General features: G+C 42.1%; 5 protein-coding genes across 6 annotated transcripts; 2 read left to right on the top strand and 3 right to left on the bottom strand.

The window, feature by feature from the left end:
• Positions 1 to 60: 60 nt before the first annotated feature.
• Positions 61 to 4,459, bottom strand: LOC125002504 (acylphosphatase-2-like). The gene is made up of 5 exons (XM_047577301.1): positions 4,308 to 4,459; positions 4,186 to 4,202; positions 993 to 1,102; positions 735 to 908; positions 61 to 307 (listed from the first exon to the last, which is right to left on the bottom strand). The coding sequence occupies exons 1-4, from the start codon at positions 4,402 to 4,404 to the stop codon at positions 794 to 796; spliced, it is 339 nt and encodes a 112-aa protein (XP_047433257.1). The 5' UTR covers positions 4,405 to 4,459; the 3' UTR covers positions 61 to 307; positions 735 to 793.
• A 693-nt stretch (positions 4,460 to 5,152) lies between these two features.
• Positions 5,153 to 11,216, bottom strand: LOC125002035 (equilibrative nucleoside transporter 1-like). 2 transcript variants are annotated; one of them, XM_047577275.1, is made up of 13 exons: positions 10,914 to 11,216; positions 10,388 to 10,609; positions 9,918 to 9,999; positions 9,199 to 9,371; positions 8,926 to 9,065; positions 8,142 to 8,276; positions 7,920 to 8,017; positions 7,561 to 7,636; positions 7,369 to 7,436; positions 6,862 to 6,970; positions 5,923 to 6,008; positions 5,648 to 5,847; positions 5,153 to 5,539 (listed from the first exon to the last, which is right to left on the bottom strand). In XM_047577275.1, exons 2-13 carry the CDS (start codon positions 10,411 to 10,413, stop codon positions 5,428 to 5,430), a joined length of 1,305 nt encoding a protein of 434 aa, XP_047433231.1. In that variant the 5' UTR covers positions 10,414 to 10,609; positions 10,914 to 11,216; the 3' UTR covers positions 5,153 to 5,427. The 2 variants fall into 2 exon arrangements, with proteins under 2 accessions (XP_047433231.1, XP_047433233.1); XM_047577277.1 differs by having other exon boundaries at positions 10,388 to 10,502.
• Positions 11,217 to 13,233: 2,017 nt separating this feature from the next.
• On the bottom strand, positions 13,234 to 15,371 carry LOC125002295 (histone H3). Its single transcript, XM_047577291.1, has one exon. It carries the CDS (start codon positions 15,261 to 15,263, stop codon positions 14,853 to 14,855), a length of 411 nt encoding a protein of 136 aa, XP_047433247.1. The 5' UTR covers positions 15,264 to 15,371; the 3' UTR covers positions 13,234 to 14,852.
• A 137-nt stretch (positions 15,372 to 15,508) lies between these two features.
• LOC125002375 (histone H2A-like) lies at positions 15,509 to 16,532 on the top strand. Its single transcript, XM_047577293.1, has one exon. The coding sequence runs from the start codon at positions 15,643 to 15,645 to the stop codon at positions 16,024 to 16,026; it is 384 nt and encodes a 127-aa protein (XP_047433249.1). The 5' UTR covers positions 15,509 to 15,642; the 3' UTR covers positions 16,027 to 16,532.
• A 454-nt stretch (positions 16,533 to 16,986) lies between these two features.
• LOC125002520 (histone H4) lies at positions 16,987 to 17,631 on the top strand. Its single transcript, XM_047577302.1, has one exon. It carries the CDS (start codon positions 17,054 to 17,056, stop codon positions 17,363 to 17,365), a length of 312 nt encoding a protein of 103 aa, XP_047433258.1. The 5' UTR covers positions 16,987 to 17,053; the 3' UTR covers positions 17,366 to 17,631.
• The last annotated feature ends 826 nt before the right edge of the window (positions 17,632 to 18,457 follow it).

Below are 18,457 nucleotides of genomic sequence, written 5' to 3'. Positions count from 1 at the left end.
AGTTATAATCTTTCTATACATTATATGTGATGTACACAAAGCGGGCTCAGAAGGAAGCAATAAGACGAACATCATTATTTATTTATAGCATAGCCGTAACAGTCATCAACCTCCATCTGGTTCCACCTGTATAGACTGTATATAAATATGGACAACACTTCCTTTCACTGGCCAAACTGACGCTGTTTTCCCCGGGATATGGACGTCGCCATCTTGCAACTTTGGAGCCACAGTCTGATCAGTACAGTCCAAGGGTGGAGCCACGATATCGATGCCCCGCCCACACTTCCTCCAGACTATTTACTACCTGAAATGACAGAAACAATCCTTAAAATGTTTTATTTGTTGTGTATTTTAGTGTTGTAGTTTGGCCCAAGTCCCGCCCACTAACATGGAGACCTACACTGCAGCCTGCAGCCACCAGGGGGAGCTCTACTTCATCTGACTTCACTTTAGAGGACTGTTCCTCTGTCCAGATTTATACCGTTTACGTTCCTTCCTCAGATCTGAACCCAGACTCACTGCTGATCAAAACTCAGATTTCAGGATCTTTCAAGATCTTAACTCTGAGATTTCACCTCATTAATAATCGAACATCTTCTAAAAGACTTTTTGTTTTTTTCTTGTTCTCCATCATCATTGTGATAATAATTCTTTAACAATCAGCTTCTTGTGTTCACATTTATTTACTGATAAACTGATGACTACAACAGTCAATCATCAGCATATTTTACCGTTGTTCTGTCCATTGCTCAACTACAGTTATAAGCAGTAACGTCACCACTGAGCATGCTCAGTAGCGAGTAGAGAAACCGTGGATCTCCAGCTTGGAAATGTCTCTCTCGTTGGAGAAAACAGCGCGGTCGATTCGAGAGCTCGGGCTGCCAACGCTTTTCAGCCACTGCTTCCTGAAAAAAAAAAACAAGAAGAAGAAGAAGAAGAAGAAGATTGAACTGATCCATGCATATTCTGATTGGTCTGTTTGGACTCACATGTCGCTGACTTTATCCGGTGGTCCCTGGATTTGACCAATCACAGTTCCTTGTCTGGTGTTCTTCACCCAGCCGCTCAGTCCCAGACTACGACCCTGATCCTCTGTGTACTGACAAATATATATATATATAAAAAAAACCCTCAAATTATCTCAAGACAGAACCTGAACCTGAAGGAAACGTGGATACAAAGAGAAGGAGCATGAATTCACACATGCAGCGTCTGAACAGCACTAGATAAAACTTGCCGTGCAGTCATAGGTCATGAAGAGGAGGCGGGTGGAGCTAGAGGAGGGTTCAGGGTCACGTGACTAAAGGCTGTTACAAACTCCATGAGGAACGAGATGTTTGTTCTTGCTACATGGGCTGTTCTCAGCATCAACCGGGCAGAACTTTCTTTTCATGCGTGTGTCCAGTTACTGTTCTGCGATTGGCCAGAAATTGGACGTGGGTGTGGTTAATGCGGAAAAGCGTAAATGTTCTGTGAGCTCCCAGATGTTAATATTCTCAGAGTGGCTGCTAATCTCATCAAAATGACACATCTCGAAACAATAAGAAAAGTGCCTGTTGTCGTTGTAAATCTCCCACAATGCTTAGCGTGCGTGACGAATGCTGCAGTGGGAGGAGCCTATGAGGACTTCCCTAGAGTTCAGCACATGAGTTTATTGTGAAGTATAAATTACCTGGCGAGAACAAACTTTTTTCAAGTTCTCGCAGCCCAACGAGTAGGGATGGAAATTGTTAAGGTTTTATCTGATACTGGTGCCAAAACTTTTGATGCCGGTGCAGAATGAAAACAAATAAACTTGTCTACAAACTGTGTCTTTTTTTTTTTTTTTTTAAGGCAGTTTGTGACGTGCAAGTTGAAGAGAATATTGATTTAAATCATGTAATTACAACTAAGACTAAGAAATAAGTAAACCAATATAAAATGAAATTCACAACAAACTGTCCATTACATAATAAAAACAGCAGTGTATGAAAACTAGCAGCAATACAGGACACAGAGAGCATGTTAAAACATTTTTACAGAACTTTCAATCAACTTTCAATTTAAAGTGTTTCAAAAACACTTAGTAACTTTAAATTTTAAGCAGTTTTTCTTCAAAAAGATGACTGTGTTAGACTTTTCTGGCTAACATGGGGCTAATGGACTTATGGACACGGGGCTAGGACTCTCCTCTCCGGGGGTGATGCTAACTCAAGCTGCAGGCTATCAAAGACTGTACATTTCTCGACTTTTAAAAAAATGCTATGCGTAGTCAGATGTTTAATCAAATTCCAGGTGTTACCTCTCTTGTTGCAGGTTGCCCAGTCTGCATCTTCTGAGGTGAAGTCCAGACAAACTTTTGACCATTTGGCCTCAGGCATTTTGAAGGTTCACTTCCACCCACGCAGGTGAAAAACTGATGTGACATCACATGTGGCGTCAGCACAGCAATAGAGCTAAGGGGGCGCTAATTAAAAATTCAGTGGAGCCGAAACGAAGCACCGAAATCTATGTTCCTTTACGGTGTGGTTACTACTGTTAGAGTCAGCGCCGGTGCTGTTATGGTACGAGTATCGGTACCCATCCCTACCTAGGAGCGAAATCAAAATTCTCACTTCTTGCGGAGAATGTAACAAGTTTAAATCAGACTACGTTACTCCCTTTTGCACCCCCTCCAGTGGCCATGCAGTGCTTGTGCTTATTTACCTTAACCAGACACACCTGAGTAGCTGTGAATAAAGGACATTGTTACAGAGGCCTAAGATGAACACAGCTGTGGAAGCTCACCATGTTTCACCTCATGCTAGTTTGTTTTATTTTTAAGGAAATAAACCCTAATTTTTGTAACATAAATCAAACATAAAGTCCCCCGGAACTCAAATCAACCCTCTGGTTCGTAACTTAACCTAGTGAGTAGAGATTCATACAGTGTTTCCTGGTAATATTTCCCAAGGGAAGCATGTATAATGTGAAGAGTATTGGTCCCAACACAGAACCTTGAGGAACTCCAGGACTAACATTAGTTAAAGTGAAGGAATCATTGCTGGAATCTGAGGTTCCTTTAATCCAGAGATGGTTCTTCCTCTGCACCTCATCCTTGTGGAGTCCCACAGGGATCCGTTCTTGGACTAATCTTATTTTCCTTCCATGTTCCCGTTAGGCCACATCATCAGGAAGTATGACATCTGACTTAATTGAACTGCTTGTCTTCAAATCACTGGATGGTTCACCACATCTTTCTGATCTCCTACAACCACATGTCCCATTAATGTCCTTCAGCTCAGTTTACCTCTTCACATCAGGCAGGCTGAGACACTGACTGTTTTTAAATCGCTTCTTAAAGCTTATTTTCATTCTTTGGCAGTCACACAGATCAGGCATAACATGGATATGTCTCCCTTTGTGCCTCCAAAACAGTTGTGAGTCATCAGAGAATAAACATGGGCCTACTGAGGGTGTCCTGTGGGAGGGGCCCACTATGAGGGGAGGGGCCTCTGTGGATCATCCCACAGATACTTGTTTGGTATCAGTTTGGGACGTAGTGAATTTGGAGGCCAGGTCAACACCTTGTGCTGTTCTTCATGTTTTGTGTGTGTGTCTGTGTCAGGCTGCATCCTGCTGCCATCAAGGAGTGTCATTGCTATGGGGTGGGGGTGTCTGGTCTGGTCTAGGTTGGTGTCACATGTCTAACTAACATTCACACAATTGAATGCCAGATGGTTGAAATGATTTACTTCTCTTGACAGTGGTCATAATGTTGTGGCTGATCTGTGTGATTCAGTTTGAGAGCTGCTCTTTTTTCATTGTATTTTAATTTGGCACTTTTAATTAAGCTTTTAATAGTTTATTATTATTATTATTATTTTTTTATCTCATACCGGTTGGGTGGGGGCGACTGTAGTGAGCTCAGAAGGACTTACTTGGAGAGAAGCATGTTTTTAAAGCAGCTTATCGATGCATCTGTGGCACATGAGTCTTGAATTCTCCTTAGTAAAGAATCTCACAGAGCAAAGTTTAGGTGTTAAAGGTGGAGGTGGTTGTAGCAGCGGCACAAGCATTAGCAGCAGAGTTAGAAGTTGGAGGGTTTTAACATTTGTATCATGCATCCACATGTTAAAATCCCAACTATCTGTGGTCACTAGTGCAGATAATTCAAGATCATAACTCCATCGGTGTCACGTGTCAGGGGAAGATGAAGCTCACCATCCTGAAGCAAACACCTGAACACGGCAGAACAAACGCAGCATTAATCAACACTCTGCTCAGATCCACGGCAGATCGGGATCAGTTCATTCACTCAACACATCACGTGAGCCGCGACGTACCCTGGACATTCCCAAAAATCTCAAAGTCCACCGAAGTCAGCTGTTTGTCGGACATGACGACGTTAAAGAGACAAAATAAAAGCGCAGACACAAACATGTCGGTGAATATGACTCTGCTGTGGCTGTGATATTTTTATCTGTGACATTTAAAGCTCTTCACAGCGCTGTCAGAATAAGAGCCGCTTCCTGTGACGTGTCTGAATGAAGGACTGATCATTTTAACAGACTGGACGTCACTTTTATTTGAGCGGTTTCGCTAAAAGACTAAAAAAAAAGGAATCAGTTTTTATTCAGCAATGAAGATGTTCCCGTTTCAGTCATGTTATGTCACTCTTTTGACCTCAGTTCCCTTTTCTGGGAAGAAACTCTGCCTGATATACCGTACATAGCCTGATCAGCCATAACATTAGGACCACTGACAGGAGAAGTTAATAACATTTAAACCATCTTGTAACAATTCTACGTTCTGCTGGGAAACGTTTGGACCTAGCATTCATTAATGTGGATGTTGCAGAAGCGCCTTTCACATCGGCTCAGCTCGACTTCGATGTGAACGGGAATGTCGCGTCTATCTGCAAATTTATGATTTATGATGTTGATGTACGTGCGTGTCACATTCTGATTTTGTCACTGGACGCCCTGTCAGACTGTGTCATTGTAGAAGCTCCAGGGCTGCGAGCAGCTCAAAAACACAGCAAAGTTTTGGTCTACTCCCATAAGAGACTGATCTTTGAAAGGCAGAGATTTTTGACCCTCTGTGACCTCTCCTCACAGTTCGGATCTAGAATAGCGTCAGTGCTCAGGGTTCATTTATTCGACAGCTGGGAATGAATCTCAGACAGATCGGTTGTTTTTATCTTTAATCACTTCAACAAACAAACAAACTTAGAGGCTAACTGAATATTTCCCTTTTATAAACTCTGTAAACTAATTGCATTGACGCAACCAATATTCACTAGATAAATAGACACAAATAGACACAGCACATTTAGACGACTCCGAACTGAACTCTGTCGCATCTAAGACTGGTAGCTAGAGTTTCTGGATGGAGTCCAGTCAGGCACATGGGAAGTGTTTGTCTTCGCGTCCGTTCATTAATATAAAATATGAATGGGCCCAATTAGACCAATGCTCTGAAGACAAAAGACACAGCAGCTCCCAGAGCCAAACCCAGGGACAGGAAGAACGCCATGATGGCTCCAGCGGTTTCTGCTTCATGAGGAAGGACGTTCCTGTTGAAGTTGATCAAAGTTTAAACCATTAGTTCAGAGTATGTCTCCATAAAATAGAATACACCCAACTCATCCAAGAGATCAGTGTGGTGTGGGTGCAGTTCTTACTTGGGTCCGTAGCACATGCAGAGACTCGCCAGGTATCCGTTGCTGAAGGCGAAGATGATCATGAAGGCGATGAAGAAGCCGTCGTGGTGGAAGAAGACGGGAAGGCTGAGCCGAGGCTGAACGTTACACAACATGAAGAGAGGGACAAAGACCACGCGACACATGATGGACACAGGAAGAATGAGGCTGTCCTTCCCCGGCTGGAAGCGGAAACGAGGACCAATCAGATTCATCAAAACCTTCACAGATAACATCACAGTTCTTATTGAACTCACCCACATACAGACAGCAGTTAAGCTCCGCCCGCCCCAGTCACACAGGTTAAATAGCAGGAAACAGCAGACTGGGATGAAGTACAGGTCTTTAAATCAAACAGACACAAAGATCTCAATGAACCAACTGAACTTCATTGTGAAGAAGGCGACAAGTCGGACACACAAGGCAACTCAAGGTTTATCGGAGGTGTCAAAAATAAGGCCCTGGGGCCAAAACTGGGCCCTGCAGAGGACATTAACTGCAACTTTTCAGTAAAAGTAAATGCTATTCTTAATTTGTCCTCTATTGGTCAGACTTGTGGATGTAACACCAGAACAGTATATTAGAGAGAGTCTGGTCAACCAGGGAATGGGGCGTCTGAGCTGTCCCTCTATGCTGATTGGTTCTGAGCTGGTCACGTGTTTCATGGGCGCCATGTTAGACACATCTAACCAATATTTACCTTTGGAGAAGTGACAACAACAGAGAATAAAGTTGGATTAAAAGTTAAAATATGCCACAGTGCTCAGCCTACGACTCCAGCACGGGATCAGGAAAACGTGGAGGAAACTCCGTTTCCCCAGTGAACAAAAACAGAGAATGTTATGGAGCAGAAGATTAAAAGGAAGAACTGGATGTAAACTGGTTTCTCTCTATTATGTGATGAGGTAAATGTCAATGTCTCTCTTTAACGTTTGTTAAGATTTTATATAGAAAAATAAAGTCATACCATCATTAATTTGACCCTTGATCTCAAATACACCGTTTTATAAATGAATAAAGTTTGAAGTTAACCTAGCCTTATGCTAGCCTTATGCTTAAGGGCTTAATATACAACTAATATACAACTCTGCGTAACATGACACTGAACTTTCAGTGAAAGAACTTTCAGGTTACTTCTTTGCTTTAAAACAATGGGTAATTTTTTGAGAAATTCAGACAGGAAGAGAAGGACTGACCCCACGAGCCTCCGTCAGCAAGGGTGGATTTGGTGTCGGCGGTGATGGAGGGAAACGTGCCGATGGTGACAGTGAATGTGAAACACACCGACAGGGCCAGGATCCAGATCTGAGGGTCAAAGGTCACAACACACACAGCGTTATGAGACGTTCAGTGGAAGCATAGATCCTCGGGGATTTATTAATCACGTTTTATTTTATTAATTCACATTTCACTTTTTATTTTGCCATTTCCAATAATTACAAGAAAACACAACACATAATTAAAACCATAATATACTGGAATGATTGGGGTCTACATGTCTGCACCTTCTCCAACATTTCTGTTATAACTGTAATTGTTTAGCTTTCATGTGTGGGGTGATAAAAATAAAAAATAAAAAGCGCATGAGATTTTAAGATCTGAATTCTCGCCATCTTCTTGAGTTAGCTGAAGATTGTGAAGATTGTTGTGTGTTGGAGCACATGGAAAACCAACCATTTGATTTGTCTCAGTTTGTCTCTGACCTTCTTAAAGATTGTGATCATGGACACGTTCTGTTGTCTCTTCGGAACATCGCCCGTGTCTTTACTCTCTGGAAGAGAGCAATAGTAGTTACAGTGAATATACCACTTTGGTCCTTCAGCACGTTCAGTTTGAAGAGAACGAGTTGTGATGATCAGTGATAAATCAAAGGGGAAAGAATCAGCTTGTTGTACCTTGGTCCATCAGATTCACTGAATGTTGCCCCTCTGCTGACCTCTGGTTTCTCTCCTGATGAAACTGGTAAAACTCCTGCAAACACAAACACACCGACGCCACGGGTTGTCGTCACATGATCTATCAATCTATCTATGTCTAAATGAACCAATCAAAGGTATGAATCAATTAACAAACTAAGGTTTAACTCTTAATCAGCTTTATGTTCTCATTAGACTCAACAGTTTGTTTTCTTAGTATCAACTGTTACTGAGATAGAAACTAAACATGTCAGAATAGTTCTTCATAACTCTTACTGAGTTTTGAATCAGTAATTTAATTATCAAACACTCTTTAGATTTGGAACTTTTTGAGTTACCAGTTTAGGCAGCATGATGTAGGAGAGGACGGACAGAAAAATAACAACGCAGGCTGTGATGAAGTAACCAAACGCTGCATCCTGAAGTGCAGAACCACCTGCAGCAGAGACGAGACAGGAAAAGAGAAAATATATATGTGTGTATAAGTATATATATATATATATATATATGGGAGATAGTAATGAGATATTAATGAGATAATGGCGAGAGAGAGATCAGACTTGCGATGGCGCAGATCATGGCGAGGGCAGCGAAGGTTCCAGCCAGTCCTTGACCGCTCATGATGGGAGTCGTATACGAAGCTGGCAGCAAACCAGCCATCCCAAACAGACTGCCCTGTAGGATCGCCCCGAAGGCTGAGACAACACAACGTCATCAACAAACAGACACACAGATAGACAGACAAACTGCCCCTTAAATCAATAATCCTACCAAATAACCAAAACAAATAAAACAACCAATAAACAACCTGACCAATAACCCAATTAATAACAACTGATAAACAAACCAATGTACAAACAAACCAGTAAAGAAACCAATACACAAACCAACCAATAAGCAAACAAATATACGAACCAACCAATATACAAACAATACACAAACCAATTGAAAAACCAAGAAACAAACGATACACAAACCAACCAATAAATAAATCAGTACACAAACAAACCAATAAACAAACAATACACAAACCAACCAATTAACCAACCAACCAATAAACGAAATAATAGACAAGCCAATAAACCAACCTATAAACAAACCAACCACTACACAAACTAACCAATCAACCAACCACTTAACAACCCAATAAACAAGTCAATACACAAACCAACCAATAAACAAACCAACAGATAAGCCAATTAATAAACCAACCACTACACAAACCCATTAACCAGCCAACCAATAAGCAATAAACAGACCAACCAGTAAACAAACTGACCAATCAATAAACCAATAGATTAAATCAACTAGTGAACAAACCCATGAACCAATCAACAGACTCACAGTTGATGATGACAATCTTCACCATGGTGACTGAAAAGAAAGGCAGCGGCTCCATGGGAATCTTGACGAGGGCAGCGGTGACCATGAAGACGAACATGATGACGAGCAGACTGCCCATGACACGGAGGCGCTGAGGAATCCTAAAAGAAAATGAAGATGATCAGTGATATAAGAACTAGCCTGGGCCCCCACATGTGTCGTAAATATCGAACTAATTAACATCAGTCGTTCCAGTGAGCGACAGGTTTCTTCTTCGCTGGTTGTAGTTCTTACTTTGAGTGCAAGAAGGAGTTGAGGCAGGTGCAGATCAGCAGCGGTAGCATCGCACACATCGTCATCACATTGTTGAATTTGGCCTCCAGGACGCTGCGACTCTCAGCTGCTCCCTTTGTCTGATTGGTTGAAGAATCTGCCGATGAGGAGTCCCTGACACGGCTGGTGAAGTACTGGAGAGACACAACAGAGAGCAGAGAGTCATCCAGTCAGTTTAACAAAATCAAAGAATGAAATGATGACTCATTTAGACTTATTAAAATGTATTTAAAAAGAATGTTATTTGATTTAATAAGATGTTATTTGAGTATGTGACGCCTCAAAATGTTCTTTCCAGTCATGTGACTGGATTAATGTTTGTTCATCTGATCTAAGCTGTGGCCACAGCATGTGTAATGTTGTGTTGTTAGATGGTTGGATCATGGTTGTTGTGTTGCTGGAGGTTTGGATGTTGCTGTTTTTGTGTTGTTAGATGGTTGGATGATGTCTTGTTGTGTTGTTGGAGGGTTGGGTGATCTTGTTTTTGTGTTGTTAGATGGTTGGATGATGTCTTGTTGTGTTGTTGGAGGGTTGGGTGATCTTGTTTTTGTGTAGTTAGATGGTTGAATGTTGTATTGTTGGAGGTTTGGAAGATGTTGTGATGTTAGATGGTTGGATGACGTTGTTTTTGTTGAGTGTTGTATGTTGTGTGAATGTGGTCAGACTAGATCAGCTGTTACCATGGTAGCGGTCATGAAGAAGTTCCATGGAAGCAGCGTCCCCAAACCGAGCATGAAGAAGATCAGCCACACGCCACTGTACCTGCAGGAAGACATTTCGTTTTTCACAATAAGACGATAATATTCTAAGTTTAACCTGTTTTTTTTTTTTTCTTTTTCTTTTTTTTTCCATTGATGGTGTTTGTGGGCATGTTTGTTGCGTTCCTCACAGATAAAATCATTTATCGTTGTGTTGCAGATGTCTGCTTATCTCCACACAGTTTCAACTCAACGATTTCACTTTGTCAGTTACTCATCACACATTTAACACATTCAACTATTGATTATTTAATCTGGAACATTATTTATTATTATTTGACTATTTTTAACATGTCTGTAACCAGTATCAATCATTCTAATCTAATTATTATGACGTGTCCATAAATGAGAGCCCCCCCCAACATTAAAAGCATCCCATAGTTTTGACTCACTTGTCTCTTGGAGGACTCGCAGCCATTTTTTCTTATTTATTTGTATATAAATAACTCCTTTTTGTAGTACTGGTGCGTAGGAGGATCAGCCGTGGATCAGGTGCTCGGAGTGGAACTGAAACACAGATAAGGAGCCGAGTGTTGACAGGAGTCCCTATCAAGAACCAGCCGGACACACTCTGACGTAAGAAAAACTTTTCATCTTAGTGGAACATGATGCTGCTGTAAATGAGAACAGATGGAAAACAATGTCACAAGTAAGACTATTTTTTAGCCGATACTGCAATGTCTGAGTGTCCCTGAATGCATCATCTGCTGTTAAATCACCAAAAAATATCTCAACCAAGCTTTGATGTTATTTTTTTTCTTTATTATTAATATTTGTGAAACTCAGACATGATGAAACCACAGAGAATATGTTCTAACTTACAGCCGTCAGACTGATAAGACGAAGCAACCAGAACACAGAAGGGTTAAAGACACACACACACTAGGTAATAGAAAATAAATGAGCTGTGGAGCTTACCTCCAGTTTTTGTGCAGCAGACTTTGTCGTCTCTGACTTTTCACCTACAGTCTCTTTGTGAAATCCTCAGTTTGATGAGTAAACGCTTTAAATCTGGAGAATGTGTTTCCCTTCCTCAGCAAATCTCTCCAGACTCTTGTGAAATCTTTCTTCCTTTTTTTGTCACGTTTTTATAAATTCCCCTTTCCTGTCCAAGAAACCTTCAGTCACTTGTCAGTCGTTTTGTTTTTTATAGCATCAGCAAAATTCTTCTCTTCAGCATGTAGTGACTTTTAACCTTTAACCTGTGATATCAGCCAGTACAGTGGACTTTGTTTCTGTAAATGGACTGATAACAGAACTGAACCACCCCAAACAGTGTCTGCACAACAAATACGCCTCATTTCATTCATGTCTAGGTTTAGTCTAAAATTAAAATGAAATACGTAAACAAATCTGCAAAGACTAAAACTTCAAACCTAAAAATTTAACTCTTGAAGGACATAAAGTGTTGACAGACTCGCACCATTATCTTACAACAACAGAATGGCTGGATTTACGACTTTATTTATCATGAATCATTCTTGGCAATGAAATGGAATCAATAATTAACAGTCTGATCAAAACCAGGAGTCCTTATCAGAGGCAGTCATTAATTTGGGAGTGTTTACCTCAGACAGTCAGAAATGTATTTATTTATTATTGACTCTGTATTTATATATTGATAATGTACACAGGTGAAAAGAGTCCTGCAGGTTTCATTCATTAATGAACACCTCTATATTAAACCAGATTGGTGTCTTTATTAACAGGATATATACTCAAGTCTTTTACGATTGCTGTAATTGAACCTTTACTTTAAAAAATAAACTAACTCTACACACAGATAACTATTTCTTTTGTGGCCATTTAAACAGTAAATGGTTTGTTTGAAGAGTTTCGGGTTTTAGAGTTCACCATAGAACACAAACAGCTCTGGTTTAAGTTACAAACGATCTCCTCATGGCTTCAGACAATGGACTTGTCTCCATCCTCGCTCTGTTAGGTCTTAGTGCTGTATTTGATTCTGAAATGGGCTGTCCAGACTGAGGTCGGACCAAAAGGCAAAAGGCTTCACTACAACATGTGAGGTCATTAAAAACTCAGCAGATCCAAAAGGTAAATCCAAAAGCATGTCCAGGATCAGTCCAGCGGGTCTGATGGCACCGCCACTTCAGCCTCTTGGCTCAGGAACAACAGGGGGCTGGAACCACGAGTAACCATGAAGGTCCAGGGAGTTGACCAGGGAGTTGTAGGCGTATTCCTCCCATGTCAGGTGAGTGGACCAGGAAGTCAGGAGATGTGATGCCACTTAGTGCAGTGAGGCCTCCACGTCCTGGTTCACCCGTTCCACCTGGCCGTTTGACTGGGGATGATATCCAGAGGTGAGACTGCAAGTGCTACCCAATGGACAGTCTGCCAAACCTGGGAGGAGAATTGTAGAAAATATATAATAAAATTGCAGTGCACTTATATTAAGAATAAGGATTAAGGATTAAATATGAGATATAATTAATTTAATGCCTAAAAATGATTCTATGTCCACTGTCAGTGTGTGTGCGGCGCATTCTACGCAAAAACTGTTCTGGATCATTATGTTGATTTAATTGTTTGACTGTTGTATTTGCACTTCTAAAGATGTTGCTAATAAAAGTTGTTAATATTGTGAAAATTGTGTTATTATTGTTTCATTATTAGTGTTTGTTATTCAGTTTCTGAACCGTGTAGGCACAAGCCAACAGTTTGATGATGCTTTCGGGCCCGTCTGCGGCGCGTTGCGTGAGCGTCGTGTATTTGGTCTGTCCTGCACGTAACTTCAAAACCTACGGGGAGCGTTTCAGAAGCGAGCGTTTAGCCCGCCAGACTTTGCTTACTTGCTCAGATTTTGGCCATTTTCGCGGTGTATGTTCTTCTAAACATGCTTCTACGTGTGTAAATATGCTGCGTAGTTAATAAGTTTAGCTTTTATCTGTTTTTACGACTGGCAGTTTGCACGGGGTATTTTATTTTGAAAATCCACCGGATTCTCTTTGTTTTTTTTCTGTGTCTGGCTTCCGCCCACTCGAGGTGGTCTGTGTAAATTGACGCTGCTTCGTAATTTTTAATGAGTCATGGTAATACCGTATACGGTAATACCGTATACCGCGGTAAAATGGTATGAAGGTATCAAAATTTGGATACCGCCAAACCCTAGTTGCAGGAGTCCAGTGGGGGGGGGGGGGGGGGGGGGCTTTATGTGGGCACAGATGAGACAACTCTCAGATATCTGCAGATATGGTGGGCCACTGTTGTACTGTTGTTGGATCAGGGAGATTGACTGATTAGCACCGAGGTGCCAGGCGATGTTTGAAGAATGTCCCCAAAATTTTTATTTTTTTTTAAAAGCAAATGAAACACGCTGGAAAATCCAGGAATGAACAAAAATGGCTTCAATGTCTATCCATGAAACCACATGGAACTAATGAGCTGGTTAAGGCTTTTTAAGCGTCTTTAGATGATTTATATTGTTGGGTTCAGGTTCAAATGACTGCTTTACACATAAAGCCAGTCATAACACAAGTCATAAAACTAGTTTTATAATCCAGATTGTTTCCAATACTTTTTTATTCCACCAATAAAACACAATAAACTGTCTTTTAAAGAAAACGAAAAACTGCAACAAATGTTTTAATAATTCCTGACAAATTTGTTCCTTATAAAGCAGTAAATCTACACCAACACCAACCAAGTCCACCAATTTTACAAGAGAGAGAGAGAACAGTGTCACCTATGTTTTTTGTTCCATAAGTGCAGTCTTATACAGGTGGATTCTAAAAGTACAATTTTTTTACCTCCTCTATCAATCAAAAGAGGATTGTTGAGCAAAAGGGAAAAGTGAATGCAGGATTGTTGCATGTCATTTAATTGATATTTAGTTTTTAAATGCGAGGAGGGCAATTCACTAACATGGTGCAATGGAACATGAGTACAGCTGTGGGTACGGGAGGGGCAGTAGAGTAGCTTGATTTCTACTCTGACCAGCAAAGACAGAACATCACTGCTATTTAAGACATCAAACTTCCAGTCATATCTCCTAAACACTGATGTTGATATATAACTTACTTCACAGCGAAAATAATTGATATTTAAATCAAGTTTCAAGTGATAAGTCTATGAACGGGAAGAAGCCCCAGAAACTTCACAAGCCTTCATCCATCCATCTCTAGTTTATATCTGAAAAGGCCTTAGGGTTAAAGGAGCACTGAGCTTCAGAGCTCCTGGCCCGGGTACCCTATACTACCGCCCAGATGGAAGAGGATTGAACTCCTGATACAAGGGGTGCGAAGATTCAGCAAAGATTGAAGAGAACTTTCTGACTAAATGTCTGTTATATACAGCGGACTGACTCAACTGGGCCCCTGCTGTGATTTTAGAACAGCTTTTCGCCACTGGGTGGTCCACATGAGTGGATGTTTAAAAGTGGCCTTTAATCGCACAGGACCTGAACGCACCAGCTCATTTGACAGCTTCTAAATGTGATTTGATCTCCCTGATAACATGTGATGAAGTCAGACTGTCGACAAAGTGAGTTGAGGAGCTTTAACCTCCACTACATCCCTGGTGAGCAGGATGAAGGCGCCCTCTCGTGGTCTTCATCATACATAGCAGATCACTGAGGAAGCATTCATTCATGTAAACTACGGTGATAGTTTAAAACACCGTAGGTAATTATTTTGCAGCCTACGGTTCATGGTAAGAGTGAGACGACTTTAATTAAAATAGTATAAATAGTTAAATTAATGCAATTCCCTGAAAGGCAGGATATAAAAAACGCCATGTGAGCAGACGTAGACACATGTACACAAAGAGGAATAATCTCGTAAGTAGAGTGATGTGGCTCTGAAAAGAGCCGTTGTGGTTCGTGGATGAGTAACAAGTAGTTTAAGCTCTCTCTCCACGGATGCGGCGGGCCAGCTGAATGTCTTTGGGCATGATGGTGACTCTCTTGGCGTGGATGGCGCACAGGTTGGTGTCCTCGAAGAGACCGACCAGGTAAGCCTCGCTGGCCTCCTGCAGAGCCATGACAGCGGAGCTCTGGAAGCGCAGGTCGGTCTTGAAGTCCTGAGCGATTTCACGGACCAGGCGCTGGAAGGGCAGCTTGCGGATGAGCAGCTCGGTGGATTTCTGGTAGCGACGGATCTCTCTGAGAGCCACGGTACCGGGCCTGTAACGGTGAGGCTTCTTGACGCCGCCGGTGGCCGGGGCGCTCTTACGGGCAGCCTTGGTGGCGAGCTGCTTCCTGGGGGCTTTGCCTCCGGTGGACTTACGGGCGGTCTGCTTGGTTCTTGCCATTGTTTCTTCTTTCTCTGTGAACAGGAGAAAAGTGCAATAATCAGGGCAGACTCGCTCCTCTTAAACTGTGGGACCGGCTTCGAAACAGTGACGCTGCTTCGGACCTGTGGCTCCTGATTGGTGAGCGGCTCTTCCTGGAGCTCAGCACCGCCTACAGAGGAGCAACCCCGCCACAGCGTGCGCTGTTGATTGGAGAAAAGTCGGTTCAAAAAGTCCGCTAAAACTGAGGGAGGGCCGCCCTCTGCTGCTCTGTCGGAAGCTTTTCTGGTTGGTCTGTCAGGAACCGTCACCGCTGAGGGTGGTGGACATATAAAGGAGGGGTTCTGCTGCTGGAGACACATTTTCTTTGAGTCTCGATTCAAGAACAGAAATCAGCAAAATGAGTGGCCGCGGAAAAACCGGAGGAAAAGCCAGAGCTAAGGCCAAGACCCGCTCTTCCCGTGCAGGACTCCAGTTCCCTGTGGGCCGTGTTCACAGGCTGCTGCGTAAAGGCAACTATGCGGAGCGTGTTGGTGCCGGCGCCCCCGTCTACCTGGCGGCTGTGCTGGAGTACCTGACCGCTGAGATCCTGGAGTTGGCTGGAAACGCTGCCCGCGACAACAAGAAGACCCGTATCATCCCCCGTCACCTGCAGCTGGCTGTCCGCAACGACGAGGAGCTCAACAAGCTGCTTGGAGGAGTCACCATCGCTCAGGGCGGCGTGCTGCCCAACATCCAGGCCGTTCTTCTGCCCAAGAAGACCGAGAAGCCCGCCAAGAAGTAAAACACTGCTGCACCATTTACAGCAAAACCAAACGGCTCTTTTAAGAGCCACACACTACTTCAACAAAGAGCTTTTATCACTACTTCACTTAAACTATATTCATAAAAGCCACTTTACAGTTTGATATAAGCATTTATTCTCCATCTGTACAATCATAAATAATTGATCATAAGTCACCGGACATCAAATATACCAATGCACACACAAACCATATGCAAACTGTGTCTATTGAAATGCAACAGTATAGTGCGCTCGTGTCAAAATAGCACAGCAGTGGTTGTACTTTATGAGGTTGTTGAGGATAGTCAAGCTGCCTCAGAAACTGATAATTGACAGTTGTTCTATTCAGAGCATCATAACACATGACACACTGGTATGGTTCAACATCATTACCAAGGCCGACAGAAAAGCTCTGGACAGCGTCAGGACATTGGCACAGGATTTAATACAATCACAACCTCCTCACTGTCTGACATATATCAGGATAGATGCCGTCAGCGTTTCATTGCACTGAGTGCAATAACAATAAAGGCATTTAATTCAATTCAATTCTTTACTCTCGTTAGTGGTCATAATGTTGTGGCTGATCAGTAAAAATAAGCACTTCTGTGGTTTCACTTGATGATTTTATCCGAGATATTTTCTTTCTGTGGTTTGCAGGTTTGAAACGGGACACGTTGATGGCCATCATCATTATTTTGAACAGAATCAAAAGGAAGAAAAAAAAATCCAACCACTACTGCAAAAAGGAAATAACAACTTAAACAAAAAGATTCTAGCCACTGATCTTGCTTCAGCAGTGTTAAAAAAAGAAGCAGGTAGAAAAAATGACTCCTACTCTCTGTGTGCGAATTTTTTGAATTTTTTGAATTAGGGACGCGGTCTCTTTAAGAGCGTCACCGTTGCCATGGTTCCTGAAGACGCTTAGTCCCGCCTCCTGTCTTCTTTCACGTCCTCAGTTAGACTGTAAAACCAAGTGTGAGTCCAGCAGAGACATTATTGGACAGAAAACATCTGAACAGTAAAAATGAGCGGAAGAGGAAAAGGCGGCAAAGGTCTCGGTAAAGGAGGCGCCAAGCGTCACCGTAAAGTTCTCCGTGATAACATCCAGGGAATCACGAAGCCCGCTATCCGCCGTCTGGCTCGCCGTGGCGGAGTCAAGCGTATCTCCGGTCTGATCTACGAGGAGACCCGCGGCGTGTTGAAGGTTTTCCTGGAGAACGTCATCCGTGATGCCGTCACCTACACCGAGCACGCTAAGAGGAAGACCGTCACCGCCATGGATGTGGTCTATGCGCTCAAGAGGCAGGGACGCACTCTCTATGGCTTCGGAGGTTAAACTACACAATCCTTCATCCAACAAAAAACACAAAGGTCCTTTTAAGGGCCACACATCTCTTCAAGATAAAGACACGTTCCTTGTTTTCTTGTGTCAACTATTATAAAACACCGAAGCCTCAAATGCATCACTCATTTTCTTAACAGTGTAAACGTAAAAGGTGAATGTTAAGACAAAGCTGGATGAAGACCCTATCGATTCTACACTGGGATGGCCGATAGGGGCTTTGATATCGATCAGACATCCAATAAGTGCAGGACTAGGATCTATAGGAAATGTGATCATTCAACAACTTTGTAATATTCCCACTTAGTTTGGTGATTATTAGAGATGGGACGTTCAGCACTGAGGCTCGGACACTTTGCCGCCCTGTTCAGTAAAATGAGCTGTTTAATAGCGTTACGAGAGGAAACGATGGAGAATTATACCAATGAGCAGATCTTGTTCATAAATAAAAACTTGTTGCACAAGCACAATTCTCTCATGCACACCCCATTTTGCCATAAGGAAGTCCTTCAGAATCATTCCCCCTAAAAGTGTCTCCACAATGTTTCACACCATGTGTTAAAAACGAATATCATCCAAATCCAGGAATGTCCTTATTATCGTCACCACCGTAAGTTGTTTCACTGGAAACTACTTCCAGTCATATCTCTAAAACACTGATGCTGAAATACATCTTACTTCACAGCGAAAATAATTGATATCTAAATCAAGTTTCAAGTAATTAGTCACATTTCAGAAACGTTGACACAGCTGCTTGTCCTGTAATTGCTAGAGATGGAGGCAGTTACTTACAAGTTACAATAACTTAAGTCTTCTTGTTCAATGCTCTAGTGCAATTTTACATGTCCTGATGTGCAATATTACGATATTACTTTGTCACTTCAACTACAATGTCACTTTAATCACATTGTCACATTTTATCCACGCCTCACTTTATTTATCTGCCATACTTTATCTGCTGTCATCTCACTCTTCTGTTACTGGCAGCAGGCCTGTCATTGTACATAATACTCTGTTTTTTGCCCACCCACTTTTGGGATTTTATTCTCTTGCTCTTATTTTAATGTACCGCTCTTCCCCCTTCTA

Source organism: Mugil cephalus, chromosome 2, assembly GCF_022458985.1.
Source record: "Mugil cephalus isolate CIBA_MC_2020 chromosome 2, CIBA_Mcephalus_1.1, whole genome shotgun sequence".
Taxonomy (NCBI): Eukaryota; Metazoa; Chordata; class Actinopteri; order Mugiliformes; family Mugilidae; genus Mugil; species Mugil cephalus.
This window is presented reverse-complemented; position numbering and strand designations above follow the sequence as displayed.

Bases quoted from the DNA above. Each gene is read 5' to 3' on its own strand.
- LOC125002504 (XM_047577301.1), bottom strand. From the start codon at position 4,404: ATGTTTGTGTCTGCGCTTTTATTTTGTCTCTTTAACGTCGTCATGTCC. The intron at 909-992 runs GTGAGTCCAAAC...TTTTTTTTTCAG, and splicing joins CCGGATAAAGTCAGCGACAT to GAAGCAGTGGCTGAAAAGCG.
- LOC125002035 (XM_047577275.1), bottom strand. From the start codon at position 10,413: ATGGCTGCGAGTCCTCCAAGAGACAA. The intron at 9,372-9,917 runs GTAACAGCTGAT...GTGTCTCTCCAG, and splicing joins TCTTCATGACCGCTACCATG to TACTTCACCAGCCGTGTCAG. The intron at 6,971-7,368 runs GTCAGAGACAAA...TTTGACCCTCAG, and splicing joins TGATCACAATCTTTAAGAAG to ATCTGGATCCTGGCCCTGTC.
- LOC125002295 (XM_047577291.1), bottom strand. From the start codon at position 15,263: ATGGCAAGAACCAAGCAGACCGCCCGTAAGTCCACCGGAGGCAAAGCC.
- LOC125002375 (XM_047577293.1), top strand. From the start codon at position 15,643: ATGAGTGGCCGCGGAAAAACCGGAGGAAAAGCCAGAGCTAAGGCCAAG.
- LOC125002520 (XM_047577302.1), top strand. From the start codon at position 17,054: ATGAGCGGAAGAGGAAAAGGCGGCAAAGGTCTCGGTAAAGGAGGCGCC.